This window comes from Hesperophylax consimilis, chromosome 10 (genome assembly GCF_061612785.1).
Source record: "Hesperophylax consimilis isolate HC1 chromosome 10, BYU_Hcon_1.0, whole genome shotgun sequence".
NCBI lineage: Eukaryota > Metazoa > Arthropoda > Insecta > Trichoptera > Limnephilidae > Hesperophylax > Hesperophylax consimilis.
Window position 1 is genome coordinate 24,798,527 of NC_142845.1, and position 23,367 is coordinate 24,821,893.

The 23,367-nt window shown below is 34.6% G+C and overlaps 1 protein-coding gene across 1 annotated transcript in view; it reads left to right on the top strand.

Moving 5' to 3' along the window:
• The window catches only part of Ptpmeg (protein tyrosine phosphatase Meg), a 54,724-nt gene extending 31,418 nt beyond the window's left edge, over positions 1-23,306 (top strand). The window contains exons 7-14 of the mRNA XM_089636737.1: positions 2,200-2,355; positions 4,818-5,262; positions 6,507-6,612; positions 7,182-7,439; positions 8,636-8,752; positions 16,538-16,761; positions 17,788-18,078; positions 20,348-23,306. Coding sequence (XP_089492863.1) covers positions 2,200-2,355; positions 4,818-5,262; positions 6,507-6,612; positions 7,182-7,439; positions 8,636-8,752; positions 16,538-16,761; positions 17,788-18,078; positions 20,348-20,458 — 1,708 coding nt within the window. The 3' untranslated portion in view covers positions 20,459-23,306. The remainder of the gene's footprint in view (positions 1-2,199; positions 2,356-4,817; positions 5,263-6,506; positions 6,613-7,181; positions 7,440-8,635; positions 8,753-16,537; positions 16,762-17,787; positions 18,079-20,347) is intronic.
• The last annotated feature ends 61 nt before the right edge of the window (positions 23,307-23,367 follow it).

Consider the following 23,367-nt stretch of genomic DNA (forward strand, 5'->3'; position numbering starts at 1 on the left):
TTACCTACAACTACCGTTTAATACGCATTTAAAAAAAAAAACAATCATTTGATCAACTTAATGACAATAAACAACAACTTTTTGCATTTACGATTATGAAAAATATTGGTATTTAATATTATTTACGTAAATAATAATTTACGAGAAAATTTGCCATACAACACACCATTTTGACAGAACGCCGAAATGAACATCGCGCATAATTCGCGTTTGTTTGTGGGCAGTGTAGAAAACATGAAAGACATACGATCAGAGATGTGCAAAATGGGTACCCAAAACCATTTGAAATGCAAAATGGAAATGGGTCAAAACTTTTCCATTGGAAAATGCAAAATGGTTTTTAGAAAAGCATTTAAAATGCAAAATGCAAAATACCTATTTTCAAAATGCATTGAAAATGCAAAATGGTTTCTCAGGTCAAACAATTGAATAAATTATAGAATTTTTAAACAGTTTTGTCATTTAATAATAGACCTCAATGTAGAACAAACATATTACATGATGGTAAATCCAAAAATGCCACGACTACAGATTATGAACCACAAAAAATTTGCGCGGGACAAATGTTGCCAACGTAAACACATAGAAACTGCTATCTAACATTTAATATTACAGCGTCATGGCCCCATGTTCAGTATTTGAATCAGTATTTTTTTGTAATGGTATCACTCAATTGCCAGGGCTCCTACCAGGGAGCAACTTAACAAAGGAAATTATCTCTCATAGCGAGGTTGAGGACCGACTGACATTTGGGGCTTATGAAAAAAAGATGAGTGGAGATAGTAGGAAGAATGTTGCAAAAAAGCATTTAAAATGGAAAATGCATTGAGAAAAGCATTTAAAATGCAAAATGCAAAATGGTTTTTAGAAAAGCATTTAAAATGCAAAATGGAAAATACCCATTTTGCATTTCCATTTGAAATGGATTTATTTGAAATAAAGCACATCTCTGCATACGATTAATAGACAATTATTCGAGATCGCTGGCCACGTACCTATTAATTATTAGGCGACCAAATTTGCTCCCAAAAATCATATGAATTTGGTTTCTTAATATAGGGTTACTACGATTTTTTTTAAAAATAAAACGTTTTGATTTTAGGTTTGGTTAGCTTAGGTTATTATAGGGTAGTTTAGGATCGGATAGGTTGGGTTAGGATAGGTTAGGTTAGGTTTGGTTGGATTATTATATGATAGATTAGGATAGGTTAGGTTAGGTTGGGTTATTATAGGTTAGTTTAGTTTAGGTTGGGTTATTATATCTTAGATTAGGATAGGTTAGGTTGGGTTATTATAGGTTATGTTGGGTTATTATAGGTTATGTTGGGTTATTATATGTTAGATTAAGTTTTATTAGGATAGGTTAGGTTAGGTTGGGTTATTCTGTTCTGTCAAAATGGTGCGTTGTATGCCAAATTTTCTCGTAAATTATTATTTACGTAAATAATATTAAATATCAATATTTTTCGAAATCGTAAATGCATAAAGTTGTTGTTTATTGTCATTAAGTTGATCAAATGCGTATTAAAAACGGTAGTTGTAGGTAAAGTTTTACCGTGTTTTTACCTATTTTTTGTTGAGGAATCTCCTGAAAGTCATCCAATATTGCATAGTGGATGTTCAAAAATACTCCATTCACTTCACATGTTTGGTTTTTACACAATAAACTAACAAAAATTACAATGCATCCGCAGCTTACGACAAACAATAGTATTGATTGGATATGACTTGAGATTTTCACTGCCAGTATCATAGTTATTTATTTTTGGGGTGTTGTGCTACCTCTTTCTTTAGCCAGCATTTCGGACGTCATTACAGTGTCTATCATCTATCATGTCCATCATCGATTACACATTTGCCCCGATGACGGACTCTGTAATGCTGTCTGAAACAGAATAATAACGCAAAAATATATCACTAAAATAGTGTTGCTTGTTTGAATTCATTTGATTTTCAAGAAGCTGCTTTAAAATCCGATTATAATACTCTGTTTATTCTTATTTATATATTCTTATTTGTATTACCTAATTATTTTTCAAATGCTACTGAAACAATATCTAAATATTTCTCATTCGATTTTTAAATTGTATAATTTAAAATAGTCAACTGTTTTATATACCATAGACAAGTTGTATATTTTTGATCAGGTACCTGAATTCTTTGAAAGAGTAATGTAATTTTTTTTGTGCTTTATTACAGATCTCCCCGTCGTCGTGATACTGAGGATGGTAAACCTTTGAATGGCGGGAATGGAGGAGGGGTTGCTTTTGGTCGTGGTGGTCTAGCTCGGGTGCAAGAAAGCCAAGCAGCCCCCGCCCCCAGACCGGCGTGGGGCACACAGAGGACTAGTGATGAGTAAGTATATTACATGAAATTCATTAATCAATTGAATTAACACATTGTCGTCGGGACACGGCATTTGCCGTTTTTCGCAGACTGTCGGTCAACTGCGGGACACGGCAAATGCCGTTTTTATCGACTGTCGGTTTTTGGCGGGAAACGGCATTATACGGGTTTGTTATCAGCGTGAAATAAAACGCCTTGAAGGGTAATTTGCTACCTGGGTGCTAGGCGACAGTCTGTCGACATTATTTGAGATGCCTTGTCCGGATTAGCTAGTGTGCCGCTTGTAAATGCGTCGCCATAAATCTAGAGCTTTTATGCGATCTCAATCTCCAGTTTAGTTTGAGTCATTTCACGTATTGTACTATTTTTCATACTGTTTGGTATTTTGATATGGTATTATTGGTATATATTGGTATTTGAATATATTAGCATTGTATAGGACTTTATCCCTACAAAAATGTCTTTACAAGCGAATGATAGTGACGATGAAGTGTATGCCGACAATTTATCTAATTGTTCATGGAATGATGATATTGAAGAGGTGTCAGACAACGAACCCGGTGATGATGAACAAATACCAAGACCTAGAACGTTTCACCGTCGCACTATTGAAAGTGATTCAGATTCGGAGACGAGCTCAGATGAGGATGTGGACGAGTGGTCATTGTTTGATAATTTGAGTCCCCCAGTTCTGGAATCTTTTTTAGGCCGCGGTTTGAATTCAAATGTCCATTGTCCTCAAACTGTAAGTGATGCGATAGAGTTATGTATCGGTGATGATTTGTTTGAATATTTTGTAAACGAATCTAATAGATTAATTACAAATTATATAAAAAATTGGGAAAGTGGAAAAATATTACTTTGAAAGAAATGAAAAAGTTTTTGGGGCTGATTATGTTGATGGGACAAGTTCAAGTGTTCCGTTAAATATTTCACCCTATTTTATCTACCCAGGAGAAATAAAATCCAACCCTTTCATTCCACACATATGACCAGTTGTTTGCAGAATGCAATGATTGTACTGTAATCCTTTGCAATGCCAGTTTTTCGTAAGTACTTACCAATGATCCACTGCTTTTTACATGTATTTTTATTTTTTGTTTACTCAATTGTCATTGTTGCTATATACAAGCATATACTTGGAAGAATTTATGTGATACATGCACTTATAGTGTGTGATGGATTATCAACATATGAAGTGTACTGATTTCTTGAAAGAATAAATACTATGATTCATAAGTGGAATGGGCTCTTCAATTAGGCGAGGCAACCGCAAAAGACTCTTTTTTGACAAGAAGCAATTAAACTTATGAGTTATTGAGTGTTCGCCTTCGGCCTTAGGCGACACTGTTCATTATTTACGCGATCAGATTTCACACATCCAGCCATTGTAAAATTGCGGGCATGGCAAATATATATTATTATTTACTATATAACTATATGATATGAATAAACATGTTATCTTTTACATGTAATTTTCAAATATTGAAGATTGAATGCTATTTACTGAATTAATATCAGGTTTTTATATTCAGCTTTGAAATGTGGTGAAATTATGATGTAATCAAAGCAATTATAATTTATTTTTGATGATCAAATGTCATATATGATTTCTTTGAAAATTTAAATCGAAAATATTATTTGGTTTAGAAATTGTGTCAATTTTAAGAAAGCGATATATTTTTGCGCTAATCGCGAAAAACACCCGCTATAGGCTCGAGTCTATTGTTTGAAGCGCCCGACTACAATGTGTTAAAATTCATCATTCATAAATTAGTTAGCAGCTATGCCACCATTTTGTTTCTAACTAATGTAATTGAACAGTACCTACCCATAAATGCCTATGATAAATACTGAATTCCCATTAATTACTTTTGAAACCTTATCAGTGGTCTTATCATTATTACTGTGAAGATTGTTTAAATCGGTTAATTTATCCTCAGTTCTTAAGGTAATACCAAAATTTTACCAAATATGGCTTTGAGATATTGTAATCTATGTTAAAGTTAATATACTGTTTATTTTATTACATATTGATTTCCCCTTTATCTTTCAAATGGCCATATCTCAAAATGGTGTTTCGCGGATTGTGACATTCACCTGAACAGGAGGGACGTTCCTAGTTTAATTGTGAACAATGTGTCTACTTTCATTTTTTAAGTAATTCTTTTTTACCTTATATAATTTCCAACTGTTAACTTTGTTTTAAAATTGAACAACACAGATCCCAAACTAGTTTATTATAATTTTAACAATAATTGCCAGTGATGTTGAATAATTCTAGTAAGTGCCAAATATACGGTGCGATCCCTTGAAACGGCATGGTTAACGTATAATATGCTTTCAGAGCTCATTATTCTATAACAGTGCTGTCTCACACAGAACCTTGCTATCCCGAGGAGCCGAGTGGTAGATTTGACGCTAAAAAGACTAAATTGAATTTAAATCTAATAATATTATTAATTTTTCAGTGAAGGCGGCTTCCTGGAACGAGCTCTCCGCGTTCCCCTCGGTTATGCAGACGCCTCCGACGATGATGAGGACCAGGATGACCGCATCATCACCGCCTCCCCCTCTCCTGTCAGGATCGCCCCCCGCACCGTGTCTCCCAAACCACCCCCTCCGCCGCCGCACACCGTCACCATCACAATATCAGACGTGCCGTCCAATCTGAACATCCCAAACATCGTGAACATTATGAGCACTGCGTCTCCGCAGGCCCCCACGCAGTCGGATGAGGTCAGCAGTTCTACTCAAGCGGGCATGGTGACTGTTGCACTGAGTCCTGATGCAGCGGGACGGTACGGGTTCAATGTGAGGGGAGGAGCGGATTTAGAAGCGCCTGTGGTTGTTTCCAGAGTCGCATCCACGCCGTCTACGCAGGGTCAGACTCCACATCTTCAGGAAGGAGATCAGGTGTGTATCTCTATTCTATGTGGCTATTAAATGAGATCACTTGCCTAGCAGCCGGGCAGATTGGTTTTCATTCTCACGACTTGTAATGACATACTCCCTTTTACCAGGTACTTTTTTTATGTGACGCCTCACAAAAATGTCCCTGTCAGTACAGTGTAAAGATAGGGGAAATATGTCAGCCCGGATCATATGAAGGAGGAAAAACAGATGCCGGTAGCTCGTTCTACGTACGAGCCAACTTAAACGAGTCGAAGAAATGCCCCTTTCTCGTGAAGCCAACATCAACTGTTAACGGGTGTCTGTCGAGTTTTACGCACTTGCACCGGGGATCAATGCTGCTAGCTCCTTAGAGCAGGGCCAGCGTGCCTACATTGCATCTGTGCATTAGAGATGAAAATCGGTCTGTTAATAACGGATTGTCAATCAGACTCAAATGGGTTTATCAAGTATTTTGGGGCTCCAGCCCAGAGGTGGCTCCCAAATTCAATTGTTTGGCGTCCATAGATTTGTACAGAGTTAGCAGCTGTCACTATTGAAGAATCTGCTAGCTCTATACGAGACACCAGAAGCTAGATTTATTCGGGCTTCGAGAGCTTCTGGAGCCTGATACATGAGCCAGTCTTTATTATAAATAACAAAAAAATCGTTATTTGTGTAGAATAATTCATAAAATAGTTGTACACCTTGTTTCTTACACTCATAGAGATTTTAATGTGACCATTTTTTTCTGTTAAAAAACCTCCTCAATATTGTTTATGTTGCAATAATTATCAAAAAGAATGTTTTTTGGCAACATCTGACACAATGTGTTTTTTTTAAACTAAAACAGAAATACACCATTGTAAATGTGGCACTCATTAAAATAATTATATGTAGTTTTGATATTGACTTGGCAGCCAGTAGGTACATATGTATTTTTTTTTTATTCTTCAAAGATTTTTTCATTCTAAACATTTTCTGTTTTGTAGTTGAAAGAAAAAAATTCACCTGGCATTTTGTCAGGTCCAGAATATGTTTTTACATCAAAGAATTTATACCATTTTTCAGTTTACATAACTCAACGAAGCGTTTTTCAAAGCAAACTGCTTATTTTGAATTTCTTGTATAAGTATGTATTTCTTCTGTCAGCAATAATTTCTTTTGGCAAACCTCCGTATTGAAATTTAACCCATTTGCAGATCATATTAAAACATTTGTGTAAGCAAGCGTAAATATTAAAATTATATAATTTTTTTTATTTGCAGGTGGTGGCAATAAACGGAGTGCCTGTGGAACACCTCAGACATGATCAGGTGGTCCAGCTTATACGATCAGCTCGTGGAGTTCTTACTCTCACTCTAAGACCTAACGGTGAATAGTTTGATTAGTTCTGTGCTTCAACGATAAATAATTTGATTAGTTTTACATGGATATGTACTTCGACAGTAAATAATATTACTTGTCTTATATGAAAATAATATACTTCAAATTCAACGGAAAATTATTATTTTTTAAATATTGCTATATTGCTACCTTTTTGTTATATATCGTTAATACGGGCTTATCAATTTTCAGCCTTAAGTACTGCTATCATGACACACCCTATTGGATTGTATTAACATAACGTTATCTTAAAACAGCCTATCCCGAAGTAATAAATTGAAGGCTGACAATCAATGAATACGTTATATACAAACAGTGAAACTCTCTTATAAATAAGGTACTGAGAAAACCTAGACGTGAACATGGATTATTCAGTAACCTCGTGTGAGGGTTCTACTATACGTAACTAACAAGTTTTAATCATCTGCTGTTAACAGTTTACTCAGTTTCTAGTTATTTAAGTGACAACACAAGAGTGGTAACTGCTTGCAGCCAATGAACTCTGACATCGATTTGTGTTATTGAATTTTTCAGTCTATTTGTGTTTTTCATTCTAGCGGAATACCTGTGCTGTGAAGAAGAAGAACCGGTGGTCCAGTATGTCCCTGAATCGGGTCCCCTAATGGAGAGCAATGGCGAGGGATCCACCAACGGGGGCATGGGGTGGCGGCAGGCCCTGCTGTTGCTGGCCGACGGGCTTGGGGGCGCCGCCTTGCAGCAGTTTGAGCGCCTCCCGCGGAGAGCGGAGCACGTCAGCAATGCGGCCAGACTGCCGCAGAACCTGAACAAGAATAGATACAGAGATATTGCACCTTGTGAGTAAAACAATGAAAATACGTCTACACAAAGTATAATCATATAAGTTTTTCTATGGGACTGGTAAAAAAAATTCTCATTTATGCAGTGGCGGTTTGTGACATGTATCATTGAGAGTTTAATCGGAGATAAAAATGTCAGAAAAGAATTTCTGCAGATATATGAAAATATATGTTGGCCTTTTCCACATATTATATATTTTTCTCTGGATCTAAATGAATTTCATTGTGTCGCTGCACCAGCGACCTAGCAACAATAAACAATTCGGCGATTCATTAAAAAATCTGTGGCTAAATAATACAATGTTGCAAGTCAATAGTTTTATAGGTAAACGTATTGTACGTTATAATTTATTTATCTATTTTAATTTTAATAATTTTATGAAAATACAATTTTAGCAAGTTATGATTTACAATATTAAATATGAATTAGCTGTTTGGGCCCGTATATACGCAATATGAATATGAATAAATAGTTTTGTCCTGATAAAAATCAATTCTTTCAAGAAATGCATACAAATACAATATTGAATTGAATAACCGATACGCTTTTTTATTTGTATGCCTTTCTTGAAAGAATTTAGTTTTTATACGGACAAAACTATTTATTCATGTTCATAATGTATATGTAGGGGTGCAAACAAATAATTCGTCCAAATAAGTTAATCTACAACTTGTAAAAAGTGTATTTTCATCAAAAAATTAAATTAATACCATCTATGATCGCGTAGATTATAACATATGTTATGTTTACCCTTAAATACGAAAATTCTAATTTATGTGAAAAACAGTTAGTTTTTTTATAATAACTAACATCTTCGGTACCTAATTTAACAAATTTTAATAAAAACATGAAAATCACAGAAAATTATTTTCAATTGTTGCAAAATACTATTTTGCACAAATTAGGTTAGACAACCTCACCCATAGCTCAACATAGCGAACCACTTAGGGTGACTACTATGGTAGCTTGTTAGTTATCCAATAAATGGTTCCCAGGCGGTACCCATACCAGCCTCCTAATTTGCCACTGCGATTATTTGGGGCATTTTGCATTTCAGTCTTAAAACTTTTAAGCATGAATACTTGTTATGTGGGAACTTTATAAGTGGGTTTTACTGCATAACTAATTCTCTGCAAATGTCTTTTTATCTCTAAGCTGGACTCACTATATAATTAATGTTTTATTCTTTCAGATGACACTACTCGGGTGATTCTTGAAAATGGACCCAATGGAGATTACATCAATGCATCCTATATCAACTTAGAGATTCCCAACACCAATATCGTCCACTCTTACATTGCTACTCAAGGTGAGTTTCATTGCTTTACACAATACTTTACTTCGTTCCTGATGTATATAGGATAACAGGTATACACAAAACTTTTTGTGACTGTTCTACATTTTTTAAGGCTGGCTTTACACTCGGAAGTAAATTTTAGGACTTTTGTATGACCGGTCGGTGGCTGAGTTGACATCGCTTTTGGGTCCCCCAGGCGTAGTGTGTTTAATTCCTTGGCTGGCTAAGTCCTCCATCACAACACAAGCAACATTTTCCGCTTAATAATAATGTTTATTTCAGCTAGACAGAGCGGTGTCTGCAATGCTCTGCCTGCCATAAAAGTTTACATTTAAGTTAATACATAAAAAGAAAATCAATAAAGAAATAAATAAAAATAATAAAAAATGAATACATTGATGAGCACATTAGGACTTTATGGTGGCTTGAGTGAAATTCTCCATCTCTGGTGTAGAGGCGCTCCCTGCCACTGGGCAACGGCCTGAACAAGAGTGTTGTCCGATCTCTGGTAGCGCTGACACGACCCGGCTATTCTGTGGCGAATTAAAGCAGCGAACCCATGCACCCTTCCTTCGGTGAACATCTGTGAGGCGCTGCATCGCCAGGGGAGGCCAAATAGGGCTCTGTATGCGTGGTTGTACTGTACTCGGAGTGTGTTCATGATCAGTGGCGGCCGCTGCCCTAAAAAGGTGGTGGTTCACTGACAATCCAAAATAAAAATAATATGACAAAAATATGTAAATGTAAAGTAGATGAATTGTGCTTTTTCAACTTCTCTGATAGATGCGTTAAATCATTAATCCCACTCAACCTCCAAGTTGCATCTCCACCAAACACAAGACACGAAAAACAAAAAAAAACGATAAACTATGTCACAACCACACAACCAAAAAGCTTTATCATAAAGTTTTTTTTTGTCAAACGTTCGAGTAAAAGCTCTTGATTTAGATTTACACTCTTGCTTAATCACGAGCACTGGGCGAGGTGGACCGGAATTTTTTAATTAATAATTTATTTTCAAACAAACTGTTATTATTTCTTATATATTCGACACTGATTACACTCATTTTTATTTCTTATGAACTTACAAATTAAAAGGATTATGTTCAGTATTTAGCTTGATCAAATTACTCGATAAATCAATACCAAAACAATCACAATAATTACGTCACGGCTCGCGATAACGACGTTAGCTGATCTGTGATCCATATTGTCCACTATCAATGAAGTTCGAAGTTCGGCGAACTTCGGATGTTTTCGTGTAACCTCGGGTCAAGGTTCATCAATCGGTAATCTTCGGCAATCATCGGGTTATGTCGGCGGCGTGTGACACACGAAAATCAGTGAATTCCTGGTACAAATGGCTAGATTGACGAGCTTGCAGTGTTTTAAAAAATACATACAAAAACGTATTTTCGTTCGTTTGCAAATCTGTGCACACGGCCGATGCGAGCGCCGCGCAGCGGCCATACTTTATACTAGGAGAGATAAAAATCGCTCTCCTTGATAATATTCATTGCATTGTATTGGTAAGTAATATTTTTAAATGATTTTTATAGATTTTATAGTCTTCAGTAAGATATTATAAATTAATTTTAGCCATTACAATTTATATAGTGCTGCACACGAACGCACTATGCGACCAGCCGCCACTGTTCATGATGCCTTGTGTATATGTCATCCATAGCTCGCTAGTGTAGAAGCTCATACAATATGTTTGGAAAAGTTGCCTTTTCACTGGAGGACTGCATTTGTTGAATCTTCTGTCAAGCATGTTAGCTCGGACACTCAGTACTCTTCTTTGACGTTCTATGTCTTTTTTATCATTTAGGTCATCGGTGATGACATGCCCCAAATATTTGATTTCGCTGCATATTGTGAGGTTGGCCCCGCCGAGACGTATGGGTGGAATGACAGTGGGACCAGTATTTGCTTTAAATATCAGCAGGGATTTCTTTTTAGCATTATACATCAGCCCGTGACCATCAACGTAAGCTTCGCATATTGCCAGAAGTTTTTTCATTGCTCTTACCGATGGAGCTAGTATGACCATGTCGTCTGCATAGCTAATATTGTTCATACATACCCTGGCAATATAGCATCCGATTCTTGTTGTATTTAGTGTTTTACTAAGTTCATCCATATAAACGTTGAAAAGCACTGGGGACATTGAGCCTCCTTGTCTAACCCCGCACTTTAATTTGGCTGCTTCTGATAGGCTTTCATTTCATCTGACAATGTTTTCCTGTTGGTTGTACCATGTTCTCAGTATACATATTAACAAATTGTGGGGGAACTTGTCGTTCGGTCAGTTTTTTCCACAACGCATTATGACAAACCCTGTCAAAGGCTTTGCTTAAGTCTAGGAAGCATGCGTACACCGTTGTTTTTCTGGCTTTATAGTATTCGATTGTTGGTTTCATGCTATATATGGCCGTATCAGTAGAGCATCCAGCTTTGAAGCCCATTTGAGAGTCCTCTGTATTGAGCTTGTCTTCCGTTAAATTTTATTATATCGGGGATTATTAAAAATAAAAGACTGTTGACTCAGACCTATGACGTTTATTGACATGCCGCACACTCGTTATAATCTCCCACGTGACGCATCAGGACTGCCAACATGGCCATACATAACATCCTTTCCTCCTTTATTTTTTTTTTATTTTCAAACAATTTACAATACCAAATAAAACTTAAACATAATCACTATGACTAAATCTGACAGGAGGTTTCACCAATCTGCCAGCCCTAGTTACTACATCAGTTTTCCCACTAGTGCTGGGTAAAGGCTCACTATCATTTTTATTTTCTTGACTTCCCAAGTCATACCATTTATCGGGATTTTCATAATTTGATTTTAACTTAATGCAACTTTTTTTTATTTGGTTAACATGGACCTTTTTTACCTCTCCTCCGATTAAAAGAATTAAATACACCCATGAACTTAATTTTAACTTAATAGTTCCCTGAACCCATTTCATAGGACCTTTCAAATGTCTTAAGTATACCAATACATTATCATTTTCCTCATACTCTGTCAATGCATTTTTACTTGATTGCTTACTTTTATTTACATTATTTTCTTCTGTCAAAACATGAAGAGGTGTACGTGGCTCATACGAAAATATTTTAGCCATAGGAGACAAACCCGTGACAGAAGTAGGGGTGGAACGATAAGTATACAAACAATCTATTAGACGTTGAGCTGGTGACAAAAATTTAGAATTTTTTGAAAACATAAATTTAATTAAAATCTTTTTGAATGTTTGAACAGATCGTTCTGCTAATCCATTTGACTCGGGATTATATGGTGGAGAAAATAATAATTATAGATTTTTCTTTACAAAAAATAGAAAATTCTTTACATGAAAATGGAGGACCGTTATCACAAACAATAGTTTTCGGAAACGCAAATCTGGAAAAAACTTCACTTAATTTTGATAACAAATCCGAATATTTAGTATTTTTCATATAAAAACATTCTATCCACTTTGAATATGAATCACAAACTAACAAGTATTTGGAACCTTTTAAGTCAAAAAAATCCAAATGGACTCTTTCCCATGGACTTTCAGCAATAGGCCAATTATGACGCACATTTTTGTTAGCTTTTTGTACCGACTGACACATTTCACATCTAGAAATAATATCTTCAATATCTTGATTCATACCTAACCACCAAACATAAGAACGAGCAAGAATTTTTGATCTGACTATACCAGGATGACCATAATGTATTAAATTTAAGACTTTAGACTTAAGAGATTCTGGTATTACAATTCTGTCACCAAATAAAAGACATTTTCCCTTGACCGACAGTAAATTTCTGAACTTGAAATATTTTTTAATTTCTGGACTTGACAAGTTTTCAATCCAACCGATTGAAACATACTTAATGACTTTAGATAACATTTCATCTTTTTCAGAATGACTTTCAACTTCTGAAAATGGAATGAAGGGTGTTGACATGTATACAAAATTACATTCCTCTACATTAAATTGTTGTTCACTTGGCAAACGTGACATCACATCAGCTTGAGGAATTTTCAGTCCATTTTTAAAAACTAATTTATAATTGTACGCGGACAATATTATAGACCATCTTATGAGACGTGATGCAGCTAAAACGGGGACTTTTTTATCTTCGGCAAATAAAGACAACAATGGAGCATGATCAGTATATATAGTAAAATGACGACCAATTAAATATTTATGAAATTTCTTGATTCCAAAAATAACAGCAAGGGCTTCCTTGTGCAATTGGCTATAATTTCTTTGAGCTGAATTTAACGTTGCAGACTCAAAAGCTATAGGAAATTCTTGATTCTTTACGACATGACTTAAGACACATCCGACACCGTATGCACTGGAGTCGACTGTAAGACACAATGGTTTTGACGGATCAAATAAAACTAACATAGTTTTATCTGACAAGAGAGACTTACTATTTATAAATGCTTTTTCGCATTCATCAGACCAACACCATTCTACATTCTTTCTTAATAAATTATGGAGTGGTTCTAGTACAGTAGGACACATAGGAATAAAATTCCTATAAAAATTCAACATTGACAAATACGATTTTAGTTGAGTAACATTTTCTGGACACCCAGTAGACTTAATTTTCTCAACTTTCGACAAAGACGGACTTTTGCCTTGACCTGACAAAGTAAAACCTAAAAATTCAAAAGAAGATACAAAAAATTCACTTTTTGACACATTAATTTTTATATTAAACTCATTTAACTTTGACAAAACTTTTTCTAAAGTATTACAACACTCCGTTTCATCTTTACCACACGAATATCATCAATGTATGCAGCACAGTTTTTTATGCCTCCCAAGACTGTATCAATGACCATTTGAAATGTGGCAGGAGCCGATGACAACCCAAAAGGTAAACGATTGTAAACATATAAACCATTACATGTATTAATTGTAAGTAATTCTTTACTAGAATCTGACACAGACAACTGTAAATATGCATTTGTTAAGTCTAATTTACAAAATACTTGACAACCTGAAAATTTATTAAAAATATCCTCTGGATGTGGAATAGGATATTGATCAATTCTCAATTGTGGATTGACTGTAGATTTTAAATCTGCACATAAACGTATTTTTCCATTTTGTTTTGGTACACAAACTATTGGAGAAGACCAAGTACTATATTTAACTTTAGAAATTATGCCTTCGCTTTCAAGACGATCTAGCTCTTGGCATACTTCTGCACGCAGTGCATAAGGGACCTCATATGCTTTGTGGAAAACAGGAGTTGAATTATTTTTTAAACTTAAATTTACCGAAAACTCTTTAATTGGTATGTCGTTATTCGTTTTAGAAAAAGAATTTAAATATTTTTGTGACAATTTTTCGACAATGTTTGATTTATTTTTTCCACTGACAGACACTGAATTTACAGTATTATCATTACCAATATTTGACATAAAAGAATTTATAAATGTATTTTCCCAAGACGGATTCAAAACATTTATCCAATTCCTACCAAGAATAGCTTCAGACGATAGATTTTTAATAACTAATACTGGTAAATCCACGACCAATTTAGAATCATCTTTTACACTTACTTTTGCAATAAAAAATCCAAAACAATATAAATTTTGACTATTTGCTGTAAACAAATTACCATAGAACTGACTTAATTTACAAGTTTTGAAAAATTTTATGTACATTTTGTGACTTATCAAGGTCGATGAACTCCCTGTGTCAATCATGAAGGACATTTTCCTACCGTTTACAAACAAATCAATATTAGCTGTTTCAGACACGGACATATTTAAAACATTTATATTACCCACACATTTTACATGATTAATAACAATTGATTTTACACTAGAACAAAATTTTGACGTATGACCGTATGTATTACACTTGTAACATTTCCAATTCCTTGACGGACATGACTCTGGTTGATGACTGATAAAACACCTTTCGCATCTTTTTCTGGGATATCCACGTGATGGAGATGAAAGACGACTTGATGACATTGAACTCCTTTGACCTTGTTGCGGACTAGTACTCCTTTGACGTGACGTTTTCGGCTTTACTTCGAAAACTCCCGATGAAAGATCTTCTTTGTGTAATATTTCTGCAGAACAACTTACTGTCTCCATATTCTTCACAATTTTTTTTGCTTTTTCGAAACTCAGCGATTCATCTTCAGACAGTAATCTTATAGTCATGGCTTCATTTTTCACACCGCACACCAATTTATCCCTCAAGGCTTCATCCAGAAATGCTCCAAAATTACATGATATTGACAGACTTTTTATTTCTGAAATGTAATCATCAATTCCCTCGTTCGACTGTTGCTGACGATTATAAAATTTATATCTTTGGGCGATCGTACATTTTTTTTCTTCATATTTATTTTGAAGTGTTGTTACAATCTCGTTATAAGTTAACTCTTCAATATTTTTCGGATGAACTGTTTCTTTTAAAATTTTATATTTTTCCGCACCAATAATCATACAAAGATATCCAATTTTCTCTTTGTCCGTAATATTAATTACTTTTAAATAAATTTGAACACGTTCTAAAAACATTCCGAAGGTTTCACAACTCGACTCGTATTGCGGCACTGGCAAAGTACTCGTAGACATGTTAAAATGATTGAAAAAACAAAGACGAAATCACTGTTTTACACTGGACTTAATATTACTCGTTATTAATTTAACTTTTTCGATTATCCTCGTCGCCAATTATTATATCGGGGATTATTAAAAATAAAAGACTGTTGACTCAGACCTATGACGTTTATTGACACGCCGCACACTCGTTATAATCTCCCACGTGACGCATCAGGACTGCCAACATGGCCATACATAACAAATTTAAGATGACCTTTTCGAAGATTCTTGTAATTAATGTGGTGGTAGGAATCACTAATATTGTCTTCAATAAATAAATACCCTAATAAAGTGTTGGAATAGAAGTTAGTTTTAGAGAAACAATTCTCCATGCGGTTTTGTTCCGTTAACAGCAGAATTGAATGGAGTTGAATTTTATCCGAAGGACAGCCAGATGACTGCAACCGACTTTGAATTCAAATACGTAATGTTATAAACAGAAACGTTGACATTAAAATGGAGTGGACCGATAATCAAAAAGAAGGATGTTCGCTTTTTTTAAATTTAGTGCTACTTTTTATTTTGTTTTGGAGAATTAACAATCTACTTATTCACTTATCCTAAGAAATCTGATTTTAGTTCATGTAGTAAAAAAACTAGTTTTTATATGAAACTACGAAACACTTGTCTTTTAATTTTTGACATCTCGCATTGGCGCGTTTTGGTTCCATTTCTTACGGTATGCGTCTCAACTTATCAGACTGATTTCATAAGCTGTGAAGATTAGACCTGTCAAAAACTTACGCCTCTTACGACTTTTGTAACTTCCTATAAATTATGGTAAAAGACTTACAGTGTCATTTACATTGGTAATTTTTCCATAAGTCACTTTAATGTAAAGGCAGTCTATGAAATCAAAAACTTCATGTTTATCTGCGCATACATGTAAATGCCTAGCGGTCTTGGTTAAAATATTAGTTTGGGACTCAAACTTTGGGGCCAAGTTTTATTTCACACAAAAGGACAAATCTGAAACCCAGTTCATCCTAAAGCAGTGGAACCAATTACCGTAAAATAGAAGATAACCCTTTTCACTGAATTAGATTTTCTTCTCCACTTGTTTGTTGCTTTAAAAAATTAGGGCATGATGAGACTCTTTTTATATTTATTTACATTTATGTTCCTCCTACATCAACATTGTTTGCAGGTCCCCTGGCCAACACGGTGTGGGACTTCTGGCAGATGGTGCAGGAGTCGGGCAGCACCCTGGTGGTTATGCTGGGCGCGCTGGCAGAGAGGGGCCGCACCAAGTGCCAGCAGTACTGGCCCGGGCCGGGGGCGCGCATGGCTGCGCATGGCCTCACACTGCAGACCCTGGCCGAGCTGCCCGACGCACAGGCCGCATGCGTTCACCGCCACATGCTGCTCACGGTAACATACACTGACAATCTTGTTACTTCAACTTCTGTACTTGTTTCCTATGATCATACAGGTCTTATAGAGCTTTAGCCTCCTTTTTTATGTCAATACACTTCTGATGATTGCTGGTCAGTCTGTTCATTCCTGGTACCAGATGACTTGGCTTCGTATGCAGTCTTAATGACTGCCTGAACATCAAATGTTTCTGTTGTGAATAGTGGTCTTTCACAAGGTCAACCTGAGACCTCAATACTGAGAATGTTTATTTTAATTTAGGTACATAAATTAAATTAACTTTTTATTTTATTTGCTCACGTCGGGTTTCAAACCTGTGGATATTTGGATCCGGAAACGAGAAGCTTAATCCTCTGCCACAGAGATTGGTGCTTTATTCCTGTCCATGAATCATTATCCATAACTCTTCAACATTTCTAACTACTGTCAATTTGTAATTATTGTTAATAATCTTGCCTTAATAACTCCAATGTAATAGGTCTAACCATTGATGTATTATACTAGATTAGCCCTGTCTAGTTAAATTCATTTTAAAAATAACGCCACGTAGCGTACGTCACAAATATGGAGATGAACTTAACAACCCAACTCTGTTTAAACTCCTTGTACAAGCGTTCAAACTCGTAAGCGAAACCACGGAGAATTTGTTGTCAGAGGTGTTGTAATATGGACATAATTCAAATTTAAATATTTGGAACTCGGTTATTTTTGTGATTAAAAAAATAAACTTGCCCAGCATAGCTGAGAAGCAAAATAGACCAACAAAAGGTAAAACGCAATGCACAGTGCCCATTTCGCATTGCGAAATAATGCGTGGGCCTTTTCATAAATGTGCATGTGAACCAAACCAAAATTGTGTTGGGGTTATTTTTAAATGAATATGCCGTGTCTAGTCTAATTTAGTCTATGGGTCTCACTCATTATAAGTCCAGAAATAAATGCTTCAAAGAATAGATTCTTTTGAAAAAGGCCACCGGTGTAAAGATTACTATCTTCTCATATTTACTATTTTTTGCATTCCAGGATTCGATGGGTCACTCGCGCGCTATCCATCACCTGCAGTACCTGGCGTGGCCGGACCACGGCGTGCCCTCCTCCCCTGCTTCCTTCCTGTCTCTGTGCGGGCGTGCTGCCGCGCTGCGCCCTGCCGCCCCTGCTCCTGCTGTGGTGCACTGCAGCGCGGGAGTGGGCCGCACGGGGGCACTGCTGCTTATGGATCACGCCGCACAGCTGCTGCGTCACCGCCGACCCGTATACCCGCTGGACATTGTGCGCTGTATGCGGGAACAACGTCCGCTTTGTGTGCAGAATTCGGTGAGCTAATTAAACATTATTAATTGAAATTCTTTTACGAGGTTTTCAAGAGACTGTAGAAAACTTGTGTGTGGAATAAATTGGGACATTTTTTACTTCAAGAGAGTGAAAAACACAATATCTTGAACATTAATTCTTCTTATGTGGGACTTTTTAATAACACATTAACAAACACTTGCCACCTATTAGAGGTTTGTGCTGTATTTTGTATAAGGACCTTCTTCCACAGTATCCTGATGTATATTCATGTCGCAAACAACTTGTCGTGCACAATCCGCACACGCCGCTATTGAAATCATGAGACCCGCATCGTCATCATCTCTCAAAACATCAAAACTAGCTTTCATAAGCTCACTTACATCTGTTGTAGATGTTATTTTTGTTGATTGATTTGTTCCTTGCATTGATCACAACTCAAAATAGGGACTATTACACCAATCTTTAAATCAGGAAATCGTACAGATATCAATAACTACAGACCAATCACAATCCTGAACACATTATCTAAAATCTTAGAAATAACAGTTAAAACTCAACTCATCGATTACCTAGAATCAAATAAACTATTATCACCAAAACAATTTGGTTTCAGAAAAAATCTAGGAACATCCAACGCCATAGCTTTAGTAATTGAATATATTAAAAATTCTCTAGATTCACATAAAAAATGCATTGGAGTATTTCTCGACCTTTCTAAAGCCTTCGACACAATAAATCACCAACATCTTTTTGAAAAACTAGTTAACATAGGGATCACTGATAATGAACTGATATTCTTTAAAAGCTACATGGGAAATAGAAAGCAAACTGTGAAACTTAACAACATAACCAGTGAGTGTATTGATGTCAAATGCGGGGTGCCTCAAGGAAGTATTCTGGGTCCGATTCTGTTCCTAATATACATTAATGATCTATGCCACATAGAATGTGACGGAGAAATCATAAGTTTTGCGGATGATACTGTTCTCCTTATAAATGGGAATAATTGGACAGAAACATTTAAGAAAGCAGAAGACACACTAAACAGGATTAAAAAATGGCTAGACTACTATTCACTTACACTAAATGCTAATAAAACCAAATTCATCACTTTCAAAATAAAAAATACAAAAAACTCTGAAGAAAACCATAACTTGAAAATTCATAGCCCGCATCACTTAAATGAGCATTGTAATTGTCCCTCATTAGAAAATGTTGACCATATAACGTATCTAGGTCTAAAAATAGATGGGAATTTAAAATGGACCAATCACATTAGCTATTTAGATAATAAAATTAAAAAACTTAGTTATTTTTTCAAAACTATCAGGAATGTGCTCATTAAAAAAGACTTAATCAAAATCTACATGGCTCTCTGCCAATCACTGTTAGAATACGGTATTATCGGATGGGGCAGTGCAAATAAAAACATACTAAATCCACTTATCAAATCTCAAAAAGCCATAATGAAAATTATACTGAAAGTTCCTGTAAGAACTAGCACTAACGAAATCTTCACCAATCTTAACATCATGTCTATTAAACAACTATATTCTAAAACTATACTCATTTACATTCATAAACACAAAACACAAGAAATAACAACAAACACGTACAATAGAAACACTAGATCTCATGATCAAAAACTTATCCAACAAATAATTACAAATACAACTTTTGGGCAAAAAAGCTTCTTATATCACAGTATTAAACTCTACAACAAAATACCACTCACACTCAAAAACCTCAACACTTTAACATTTAAATCTGAAATAAATAGCTGGATACTTAACATAGGAAGATCTGAAATAGAAAATTTACTGAAATCAAACACAGACTAAAACAGAATCAACTGAACTATACCAAAAAACAGTACCTTACTTATTTTAAAATTACTTAAAAAATATATATATACTACATTATACTTTGTTGTAATATTAATTTCTTATAATTAAATTATAATATGTAAATGACATCCTCAGCACGGGAGATCCCAGTGAGGATATCATTATATCTATGTGTTAATAAGAAAAGAAGACAATAAATCATTATTATTATTATTATTGATTTAAAGCACACTTTACTTGTTACAAAATATCTGATGATTTTATCTAAACTATCTCCCATATTTATTGCTCTACCACTGTCGTGAGAGACTGGTTTCACTTCGTCTTTCCTCCTTTACTAATAAGAGGAGGTCTAGTTCTTTAAGTCCCTCACTAACTTATTACTTTCTACACATTCTTAACAATATAAGCTCCTAATTGAACACTGTTTTTTAATCTTCCAGGGCCAATACAAGTTTGTCTGCGAGTGCATTGGTTCCGCCGCTCAAGTCATGGGCCTCCTCCCCTCAGAGCAGCCGCAGGACCAGTCCCAGGAACACTGCACCAGTCACTAGTCACCCGTCACAACCTGTCATCAATCACCCGTCACAACAGCCAAAATAATGGCACCCATTTCTTCTTTCATTATCTAGCAAAATACACAATGGTGACCAAATTATAGTCAAATGATTCTACTTAATTTGTAATTTTGGTTTGTTTTTATGTAGTTGGAAAATTTTGATGAAAAATGATAATATTCTGCACTATTTTAATAAGGTTAGCTTAGTATCTATGTTAATGTTTATTACTGTCTACCTTTGCATACACAATCATCCGTGCCATTCTTGTAGGGTAAAAGAGCAATTGTTAGTAGTTTCCATTAGTGATATGCCAGTATTCTAATGCTTTTCTTCCATTAAATTTTTTTTATAGTGCTTTTATATTAGCAAAATATTAAGCTATTTGTTTTTTTATGTACGGTTTTGTCGAAAGTCAAATATCGTTTTTAAACTATTGAAAATAACCGAGGATTGTGGATGAATCAAAAGTACAAAATATTTATATCTGGATTTGCTAATCAAATCTTCTTTTTGTGATAGGTTTCATTGGAATATTATTTTTTTAAATAATTTTGCATTCAATTAGTATTATAAAAGTGTCATAATAATTTTTTGAGTGCCATCACAAAATAATATATCAGTGCCATAAATGATTATCGACTGTTACAATTCTGCCCTTATTAGTCATCTATGAATCTTCATAAATAATCGAACTGCGCATGAAATTTGTATTTTAGACTTTTTGAAAATATTTTTCATCACAAACTACTTATATGACATACATAGTCTTAGAAAAAATGTTTGACACCGTCAACTAAATTAGTGTTAGTATGTGTAGTGAAATGTTATGCTATGAAACAAAGTTTTTACAGCTAGTGAGATAAAAGTCTTGAATTGTAAAAATAGGATAAATTTTTAGAATAGTATTTGTCCTTTTCCTTAATTTATATGTATTTTAATTCTGTACTGAAGAAACAATGATTAGGGATATTTGCAATCTTAGTTTAGGATTATGAATATACATAACACCTTTCCTTGTTTTTGACATTCTCCACAATATTATGAATGTTATGATGAATTTCTACAGTTTATGTAATAATTCATTACATTCTGTAACACGTTCAACATGATGTATTATGCTCTAATTTAACAACCTAATTTTAACTTTATTTATTATTTTTTGTTTTTATTTTTTATCCAGGTTAGGTTTAATTGTGGCTCTATTTGAAGAGGTTACTCTTTTGAATGTTGTAGTAAGATGTCGTCCCTATTCTGTGATTCTACATTTCACTTATCGATGTTTAGTGTATAAGGACTTATAAAATGTCCTTAATAAAATGGGACTCTAAATGTACATGGCCTTGTTCCTGGAAACATGCAATGCCATGATTCCTATGTCCAAGCATGAAATTATAGTTTACAAAAAATAATTCATGCAAAACAACCATTCTTTTGACATAATATTATGTTTAGTCAAATTTGGTATAGAATTGATGGATCGATACTGATTTTAATACTTAGTTTGTAATTTCACATTCCGATGTATCATTAGATATGTGAACAGGGTTATTGAGTATCCGTCAATCATATTTTCCGAGCCTTAAACTAGTGTTCAAAGTAAAGTCTTGCAGCGAGTTGATGCGAGAGTGATGTGAGTTTGTTGGAGTTTGTAGACAGAAGGAGCCAAGGTTGGAGCCTGGTTTGTAAGAAGTAGTTCTCGTGGTGTCTAGATAATAATAACACTTCGCCTTGATACCAGTCATAATAATCACTTATATGTAACGTATTCCACCAGGGAGATGTCATATACTGTAGAACTTTTATTACACTACTGTTTTTGTATAGATTGCTTATTCCAGAAGTGCAATGGTGTCTCCATGTATTCAATCAATCTGTCTGCACGAGTGGATGATAGTAAATATTGTAAGACGTAGAAATCGGTTGATACGATTTATTTTACTTGTATTTATTTTAGACTTTAGAAAACTGTGTTGTATTTTTACTTACACATTTATTAATTCCTGCAATATGTCCGGAAACTGGGATCTGATTGTTTTGCACCCCTTGTGTTACTAGCGAACAAATATATTATTTATTTTTGAATTAAGTTTTATTTTCTGCAAGTAATAATGCCATTGAATGACCGATACTTATAAAATAATAGGTCCTTTAGTATTGTATTTTTTATTCTTGTGAATTAACGTGCAGTCATCTTACTATTTGTTAGATTTAAGTTTACCACTAATTTTATTGAAGTCTCTAACGAATACGAGTGAATGAGTTTTGCACTTTCTGTAGTAAAGAATGTTGTTTTAATAGTGTAAGCGTATACTATGTTCTAGTCTCATTAAACAGATGTAGTCAACATTACTTTATTCTAATTAAATGGTTCCATTTTTGTATAATTTTATTCCTAGCTAAATTTTATGTGAAACTCTTGGAGCTAGATTTGTGATTTTTTTTATTAATTGGAGTGTGATTATTAAAAGAAAAAAGGTTGGTTGAATTCAGAATTCGCCATGATATTAAAAGATCTGATTATTTGACACTTGACATTTTCAAAGTACAAACATCCATTTCGGTGTAAGTTGAAAAATTTTGTCAATGAAACCAACATGTTTTGCTTTTAATCCTTAATTAATTGCTACTTAAGCATAATCTGACATCATGCACAACGATCAAGGAAATAAGAATAAGAAATTCAACTAATTAATTTTTCTTGTCATTAACACAAGCTGGTCAAATAAATACATAAATATTGAATGTAATATCCTTAGATTTTAGGTTGAATATTATGTAGACTGAAAGCAATACTTTGATCACGTGTCATTTGTGTCTATAAGTCTGATAACACTAAACTTGAAATCCTTAATAAATATATAACACCATTATGTTTCTTTTAATTTATTTATATATAATAGTTA